This window comes from Hippocampus comes, unplaced genomic scaffold (genome assembly GCF_001891065.2).
Source record: "Hippocampus comes isolate QL1 unplaced genomic scaffold, H_comes_QL1_v1.1 scaffold49, whole genome shotgun sequence".
Taxonomy (NCBI): Eukaryota; Metazoa; Chordata; class Actinopteri; order Syngnathiformes; family Syngnathidae; genus Hippocampus; species Hippocampus comes.
Genome location: NW_017804830.1, coordinates 134341 through 142344, shown reverse-complemented (window position 1 = coordinate 142344; position 8004 = coordinate 134341). Strand labels below are relative to the sequence as shown.

Below are 8004 nucleotides of genomic sequence, written 5' to 3'. Positions count from 1 at the left end.
GGGCCGGGGGAACCCGCCGGACGCCGGCTGCTGACCGGCTGCGTCCCAGCAAGGAGCCCGTCGGCCCCGGGCGGCCGGGGCTCGCTTCGGAGGGCGGGTCGCCCGCCGGCCCGGGACCTTGTCTGCCAGACTCAAAGCGGATGTTTGCAAATGTCTCGGGTGCGCTCGACACCAACGCTCATCTGGCTGCTCTCACGAAGGACTTTGGAGAAGGTTTGCCGTTGGGAAAGCGCCATATCAAGAGCGGTTGAGTGGCGTTCCGGTCAACTCCGAGGATTTGGAAAGCTTGAAGCCAAACAATTCGGCCATTGCTATCTCGAATCGGTGTTTCATGTCCCTAAATCGTGGCCCAAAAGAGAGTGTTGGATACCTGCGCTCAACTCCTACTGACACATGAGACTCACCAACCAACAACAGTCAATCAATCAATCAATCAATCACGCGAGCGAGCGATCCGCCATCCACCATTCAAGCCGCCATCCGACTGTGACGTATCCCTTGAGGGTAAATCACCTTTGCCGAGCAAGCGCAAAGCCGGCCCCTGACGTGGCGGCGTGACGTCAGGGCGCCACGAGCATGATTGACAGCTGTCATCCGGCGGCCTTACCTTGGCGCGCTGCTGCTGCTGCCGCCGCCCGTCACTCGTTTGTCTTCATGTCGCCGTCCCAAAGTCCCAAAGAAGCTCGAGCGACTCGGCTCCAGCGACTCACGCGGGAGCGCGCGTGTAAAGGCACGCGCCGACCTTTCAAAATAAGACTGCGACGATGGCTCGCGCTGTTGCGTTTGAAAAGGTCGCGCCGGGCTTCGCTTGACCGCCCCTAAGTAACCGCGGCGCGCTTCAAATCGGTTATTCGAAGAAAGCAAAACAACGACGACAACAACAGCAAAAACAATCAAACGGGATTGAGCTTAAAGCTTTTAATGTGAAAGTGTGAAGGCACAAGTGCGAGTGTGAATGTGGGGGCCCGGGGGTGGGGGCCTGGAAGGCGTGTGTGTGTGTGTGTGTGTGTGTGTGGGGGGGGGGTCAGAGTCCCACCGTCAGCAGCTTGTCGTTGCGACCCATCATCACAAGCCGGACTGAGCCGGGCCGAGGAGAGGATCCAACCGAACCGGGCCGCCGCTGTCATGCTTGTTGCGTTGGCCTCGCGGGGACGCGCCCTCCCGCTGCCGCTGCTGCCGCTGCTGCTGCCGATGATGATGATGATGATGCTCCTCCGCGGAGCTCAGGCAGAAGCCGGCACGGTGAGCCGGCGCTCGGCGCCTCACTTTTCAACTCCCTTTTTTCAAGCCAATTGTCGTTGTTTGACAGGAAAAGCTCGTTCCTTCCTTCCCACGCCACTTTTCAACTTTCCGCTCCCCTTCTGTTCATCCATCACGTGTCCGTCGTTCCCTCTGCGCGTCTCCTCTTTTCCGCGTGGAGCTTTCTCAAGGGCTTTGGGAGCACCGAGCGCCCCGCCGGGCAGGTCGAGCTTCCTCTTTTTGTACATTTGAAATGAATGCCGTCTTTGAATTTGATGAAAGAGAAGCTCGTGACTTGTGCTCCAATCTGCTTTCTGAGCGATGCGTCGCATTCATTCGGATGCAGCAACGCCATCGCGTACGCCTTTTGCTTGAATGGGATCCCTTTCAAAAAGATTCAGACGAAGGACGTTGGTCGCGGCCCTCCGCGCTCGGCTCGTCGGTGAGCTCGTCGCAGTGGCGTTCACATCATTCACATCATTTTGACCGCTTTCCAACGGTCTCGTCGCTGCGCTCGGATTCACGCGTTGACGGTCTCTGAAATATGAGTGGGGGGGGGGGGGCATCACTCACCGCGCTCATGGTGGGTTTGCTTGCCGTGAACGCCCCTGTGCGCTGTCACGGGTGGCGCCGCACAGGGGCTACCGGGAAATGCGGCTGCTCCGTTGCGGGTCGGCGTGGCCCAGCCATTCATTTGTGTTGGTCTTTCGTAGGCCCAATTCTGATCTCCTTCCCGGCACACACGCAACCCGATCCCAAACCGCCGTTCGACAAGCGCAGGCCCGGCTGTCTTGATTCTCTTTGGGACCACCAGGTGGCACTGTAGGGCTTCCCCTGCAGCTGCACACCTGTTGGTCATTAGGTCATTAGTGCTTTCAAAGGACTCCCAGCCCGACGACGACTCATGGTCGGGTCATTGTTGCTCTTTGCTGCTGTCGTGTGTGTTTGTTTGTCATGTTTCGGTCATGTTTTTGTTATTGATAGTTTTGAGCTTCAGTCATGGTTTTTGTTTGATACTTTGGACTTTGTTTAGGATTTAATTTTCTGTGTTTTATCAATACACTTCTTCAAATCCACCCTGCCCCTCCCTCTTGCCTGCTCTTTGGGGTCCACCACCACCACCACCACCACGCAACGTGACACCAGCTTTCGGCCCGCCAGCCACTTGGGTGCCAGACACAACAAAAACTGAAGTCTGCAGGTCGCAACGTGCGTCTCGGCCGGGCCCTTTGTTGTTGTGCGACCAACAAAGCGGCAGTTGTCACGAGCCCCGAGCGCCTTGGATCGGAAGCCCCCGCTGCCCCTCCACTGCTTTTTGGCTGAGATCGCCTCAGTGTCACTTCCCCGCAACTCGCTCATCTAGCAAGCGAGAGCGTCGTCAAGAACCAAGCCCGATGGCCGGTGGGGAGCAGCCGGCAAGTGTGCAAAGCAGACGCGGCTTGCCGGAGCGCGCGCGGGCCGCCGCCGGCCGAGACGCCGACGGGCGGCGCCTTGCCGTTGTCGCGGTCGCGGTGAGGACGAGGGCCTGCTCTTCAACGGGATGCGCCGCTTTTCTGGAGGGAGAAGGAAGACAAAGGAGCAGGAAGCGGCGATCGTCGACACGGGTCGCGCGCAGCCGAGAGGCTTTGAAACAAGGACAGACGAGAGCCCAACGCGCCGTCGGCGCACATTTGTGGATCGGCCGGTAATTGGCGCGCTCCGGCTCCGACTCTCGGGCTCCCAGTCCCTCCCTGCTGTGGATCCCGGACAAACGCCCTGTTGACCTTTGACTGTTGCCTTCGTGCCTTTCCTGTGCTGTCACACGCAATCGCGCACGCGGCGGCAGCGGCGGCGCGGCTGAAAAGACATGAAAGACCGAGACAAACGTGCCCCGACGCGTTAGCGTGACGACGTGACGACAAGATGGCGGCAGCGGGCACAAGTTCAGACGGGACGGCGACACGCCAGCCCGGGACCCAGATAAGACCGCGACCCAGATAAGACCGCGTTGGCCGCGCCGTGAAAGAACAACGCACGCATGCAAAGACGTTGTTTGGTTTCCACTCGACTTGGAAATGTCTCCCAAAGATAAAAAAGAAAGGACAAAAAAACACCACGATCCAGACGACGCGAGTCCGGCGGATGTCTTGCTGACGTGTTGCCGTTTGTCCTTTGTGCAGGCGTACGAGTGCGGCGGGAAGCGGCCGTGTCATTACCACGGGATCAAAGGTCAGAAGGTGAGCGCCTCAATTCAAAGGCGCCGTATGTCAAAGGTGGCCGCTTTGTCATTGATTGCTTGATTTTTAGCCATCCGTCCGCTCTCGAGTCGCAGGGACAGAATTGTGACTGTCCGTTTGAAAGCGTCGCCCCCGACTATTTTGTCATTTCACGAGTCCACCGGAAGAGGCGTTCGGCATTGTCGCACGTACGCATCCTCCGCCTGATGTTGCGTCATCATCTGCCCGCGCTCAGGGGGAGCCCGGTTACCCGGGATACGACGGCCTGCCTGGACTCGTCGGTTACCCCGGCAACGAGGGCGGCCAGGGACCGGACGGACTCCAGGTCAGAACGTGTGCGTGCGTGTGCGTGTGTTGAATGTCAATCATTCAATGAATCAATCAAACTCGATCATCCCCGCGATCCTAATCCCGCCGATGAAAATGGTCATGAGGGATGTTGTGCTCATGGCGCTCGCAGGGGCAGCGAGGCTTTGCGGGACGCGTGGGACTCAAAGGCTCTCGGGTAGGAAGCGCCATCAGGAGGAGGAGGAGGTTTCCAGTGTGTCCACTAGAGGGCGGCACACTTCTCTCGTGTTCACATGACTCCAACTCAAACACAACATGGCACCCGCTCACCATCTCACACACACACACATCCGCATCGTGTGCCTCTTGTGATGACCGCACGCGTGTGTTCAGGGTGTTCCAGGCCCTTCGGGTTTTCCGGGCCCTCCCGGCTTTCCGGTGAGTGGAGCGCCCGACCGCCTCGTGAAAGCCGAAAGGTGAAAACCGAAAGCTGACGAGACGCACGCCACGTGCGCTTTTGTCTTCCGGTCGTTTTTCAGGGACTTCCAGGCGGCGAAGGCTCGGCGGGCCGACCGGGACTCCCGGGATGCAACGGCACCGAGGTAGCCGCGTGGGCGATCCATCGCCGCTTCTTTAGCTAACGATGAATGCTGGCAAAACTTCCTGTTGATATTTGCGCTTCCACGTGACACGCCGCTTCCTCTTGACTCCTCATCCCTTTCCTCGCTGTGCCATCAATGAAGTCTTCCTCTTCCTCTTCTTCTTCTTCCTCCTTGAGTTGTCACCGAAGGCTTCCAATGTGGCGCGTTCCCCAAATTCTCCAGCAAAACTTCTCCCGGCAATTCCCCAGAAACATTGTGACGCCGTCGTTTGTCCTCGCAGGGTCCCGACGGCTTCCGCGGCTCCCCCGGACTCCCGGGACCGGTCGGGCAGCGGGTGCGTTTCTTTTTTCGCTAACTAACGCGGCTAATTAGCCGAGCTGACGGCAGCGATGTGTTTTCAGGGTCGCCCGGGACCGCGAGGAGAAAAGGTTTGAGGTTGCGCTCGGACTCGCGACTTGCCGACGCTTCCTCGTACCCGTCGGACGGAATTCTTTGCTTTCTTCCAGGGAGTCTCGCCCGTCTTTCCGGAATCTCCCGACATCAAAGGCGCACAAGGACCGCGAGGACGGGATGGAATCCAGGTGATGTGGCAAAAAAAAAAAAAAACCCAAAACATTTTCTCTCTTTCTGGGTTGAGACAAATTCACAAGGTGAAAGTCTTTGGAGTTTAAGGAGAGCGACGCACAGATGGAGAGAAAGCAGCACGTTTGGATGAAGTCTTTTGAAAAACAAAAATCCTACTGCATTATCAATTGATTGATTTGTTCAGTACCTTTCATCATATGTCATTGAACTTGCCTAAAGGTTTTTTGTTTTGAAAACCCGCCACAGTGATTCACTCCTTGCCCATTTGCGCATGGCCACAAAGGGCTTTTCGGTGAAGGAAGCAAACGGTCGGCCATGTCCAAAAACGCGTTCCTCCGTCTCACGGGAGGCGGGCGGCGTGTTTTCCGAGGTGAGAAAAGCCGTTGCCTTCTGACAACTTGGCCTTTGTGGCGCAGGGCTCGGGCGGAGATCCGGGCGCGCCGGGCTTCCCGGGACCTTTGGGACCTGCTGGACTTCCTGTACGCTCTTCTCAGCTTTCTTCAGAAAAGGCGCCCGCGTCCAACCGGATGACGGCTAACGCCTTGTTGTTGTTGTTGTCGTCGTTGTTCCCGCGCAGGGACGTCCGGGGTCGCCGGGCTTGCCGGGAGAGAAGGTGGGCCCGATCCGAAGAGTATGCCGGCGCGAGCCGCCACTTTGAATGTGACACTTACGTACGTGGGCGTGGTGTTTGCCGCGTCAGGGTCAAGAGGGTCCCAGTCCGCTCAGTCCGGGTCCACAAGGCCTGAAGGTGGGTGGATCCGGCGCCGGGCTTTCGGACATCCGTCCGGATTTTCACGGAGGTTCTGCTTGAAGGGAGATCGCGGACCCGTCGGGATCCCGGGACAGAAAGGAATCAAATTGTACGCGGAGGGGCCCAAAGAACTCAAGGTGCGTCCTCGTCTCCGCGTTCGTCCGTTCATTCGTCCGTTATCCGCTCCGGTCCGATTTCAAAGAACCGGCTGAAGAAATGACTTGCCAAGTGGATGGCGAGACCGCTGAATGGATGATCATCAGTTTCCCCGTTCATTCCTCCGTCAAATCCTCCGTGTCACCGTTGGTTCATGTATTCCTGCGTTCGGTTGTTGTCGTTGGAAGACACCTCGCCTTCCTTCCCTTGTGAGCGAATGAATCGATTCGTGATCCATCCGCGCATTCGTTCGGTCCTCCATTCGTTGTGGATTCATTCACCACCCGGCCAGCCCGCCATTTAATTCATCCATCCAAGCATTCATCCATCCACCTGTTCCTTCACCCGTGCCGTCAGGCATGCAACCGGCCGTTCGTTCATCCCTCCACACGCCGCTTGTTTTGTTCAGCCCTTGTCACGTGTTCATCCATTCAAGAATTCTCGCGGGCGCCCGTTCGTCCGTTGGTGCGTGCAGTTGTTGCAGTCATTCGTTCTCTCTTGCATGGGTCCGCCCGTTGACCGCCGTTGCGTCTTGGTGGCTTGGTTTCAGGGTGAGCCGGGTGACATTGGAGACAAAGGTTGCGCCGGACGCCCGGTAAGTCTTTCGACTATTCTTCAGCCGTTGCTCCGGTTTCTCGATTTTTGAGGTTTTGCCTCGTCAGGGTCCGACGGGAAGAGCGGGGACAAAAGGCGAGCCGGGCCGGCGAGGGGAGCCGGGCTCACCGGTAAGGCAACCGCCGGCGCTCCGGGCCGACTCGAGTGCTCTGGCTACCCTCACGTTCCAGGGTCTCGCCGTAGCCATCGCGTCTGTCGCCACTCGTTTCTCATTTGCAGGGAAAAGCGGGAAAGGACGGCGTCCCTGGAGAACTGGGACAACCGGTGAGGACCGTAACAGTCGCTGCCGACTTTGCCAGGCCAGATCACTCAATGGCACATTTGGTTGCATCTGCAGGGAGAAGCGGGGCCTCGCGGCTTTGCGGGCCCCCCGGGCATCGATGGAGTACGGGTAAGTACCTAACCTATCCGCCGTGATTTGCGCAAAGCCCTGCTCATTCACAGTAATTGAACTACTTTGGGGAGGGGGCGCCAAATAAAACACATTGGGAATGGGTTGTCATGGAAACGATGGCAAGCGTCAATTGCTCATTGGTTTTGGTCTTTGCACACCCCCGCCAAGAGAAGGGGTCCGCTCCAGTCAGTTTCTCCTGCAAAAAAGCCACGATGGAAGTCTTCTCATTATTTTGATGTGATTGTGTCGAAAGCTCGTCATCTCTTTGTTTTGTGTTGAGGGGGAGAAAGGCGACTTTGGTCCTCCCGGTCCGCCGGGCGAGGTGAGGCTTCCCGGACCATCCCGAAGAGCGGCTTGTCTTTTTGTGCGGTGGGGGGGCGGTCTGGCCCCTCAGGGGGCGTGGCTACACATGTTCAGAAGCTTTTTCTTCACCAGATGTTCTGGACGCCTGCATTTGTGAAAGGCCAGAGCGGGACTCCCGGCTCCCCAGGACCTCCGGGAGCCCGCGGAGAGCCAGGTACCTTCAAGCTCCTGTCTGTTTTGGATTTGCCCAGCTTGGCCTCTCCAATCTGCTTCTTCCACTTCTTCTGGGACTCTTTCAGGACTTGTGGGCTTTCCCGGACTGCAGGGCGAACCAGGTATCCTGCAGCGACCAATGAGATGACGCTTCATTTGCGATAGTCCTCCGCATGCTCGATCCTAATCGCCTATCTCCTCTTCAGGGGAGGGCCCAACTGGTAGGCCGGGCCCTCGGGGCCTACCGGGCTTCGCGGGACCTAAAGGAGAGCAAGGAGAAACTGGGCCCGTCGTCATTGGGCCTCCAGGACCTACCGGGGTCCCTGGAGGACCCGGACCTGAGGGAGAACCAGGAGAACCAGGAATACCAGGTGGTGTCCGTCTTTGGTGGACAGTGCTACCATAACGACCTCGCAGTTTTTGCAGCTTCAAACCGTCGCTTGGTTTGGGATTCATTTGTCTTGCTTTGCGTGGCGAGACAACATTGCAGGTGCATTTTTGACCAGTGGACGTAATCACTGCGGCCTGACCTGTGCTATAGTGGTACTGTTTGTTTCGGACTTCTTTCCTGGTTCACTGCCGTGGGACGTCGTCAAGCATTGCCATCATTTACATTGCACTCCTACCCACCATGTCGGCTTT

General features: G+C 57.8%; 2 protein-coding genes across 2 annotated transcripts in view; one reads left to right on the top strand and one right to left on the bottom strand.

Annotated features, from left to right (window-relative positions):
• The window catches only part of col4a4 (collagen, type IV, alpha 4), a 22678-nt gene extending 21577 nt beyond the window's left edge, over window positions 1-1101 (bottom strand). The window contains exon 1 of the mRNA XM_019867139.1: window positions 608-1101. The gene's annotated coding sequence lies outside the window, so the exon portion shown is untranslated. The remainder of the gene's footprint in view (window positions 1-607) is intronic.
• col4a3 (collagen, type IV, alpha 3) overlaps window positions 1078-8004 on the top strand; it is an 18600-nt gene continuing 11673 nt past the window's right edge. Inside the window, exons 1-21 of the mRNA XM_019868120.1 lie at window positions 1078-1242; window positions 3399-3455; window positions 3691-3780; window positions 3916-3960; window positions 4137-4181; window positions 4283-4345; window positions 4626-4679; window positions 4747-4773; window positions 4852-4926; window positions 5347-5409; window positions 5508-5543; window positions 5631-5678; window positions 5744-5818; window positions 6388-6432; window positions 6500-6562; window positions 6672-6716; window positions 6790-6843; window positions 7127-7168; window positions 7282-7363; window positions 7449-7484; window positions 7569-7733. Coding sequence (XP_019723679.1) covers window positions 1126-1242; window positions 3399-3455; window positions 3691-3780; window positions 3916-3960; window positions 4137-4181; window positions 4283-4345; window positions 4626-4679; window positions 4747-4773; window positions 4852-4926; window positions 5347-5409; window positions 5508-5543; window positions 5631-5678; window positions 5744-5818; window positions 6388-6432; window positions 6500-6562; window positions 6672-6716; window positions 6790-6843; window positions 7127-7168; window positions 7282-7363; window positions 7449-7484; window positions 7569-7733 — 1327 coding nt within the window. The 5' untranslated portion in view covers window positions 1078-1125. The remainder of the gene's footprint in view (window positions 1243-3398; window positions 3456-3690; window positions 3781-3915; window positions 3961-4136; window positions 4182-4282; window positions 4346-4625; window positions 4680-4746; window positions 4774-4851; window positions 4927-5346; window positions 5410-5507; window positions 5544-5630; window positions 5679-5743; window positions 5819-6387; window positions 6433-6499; window positions 6563-6671; window positions 6717-6789; window positions 6844-7126; window positions 7169-7281; window positions 7364-7448; window positions 7485-7568; window positions 7734-8004) is intronic.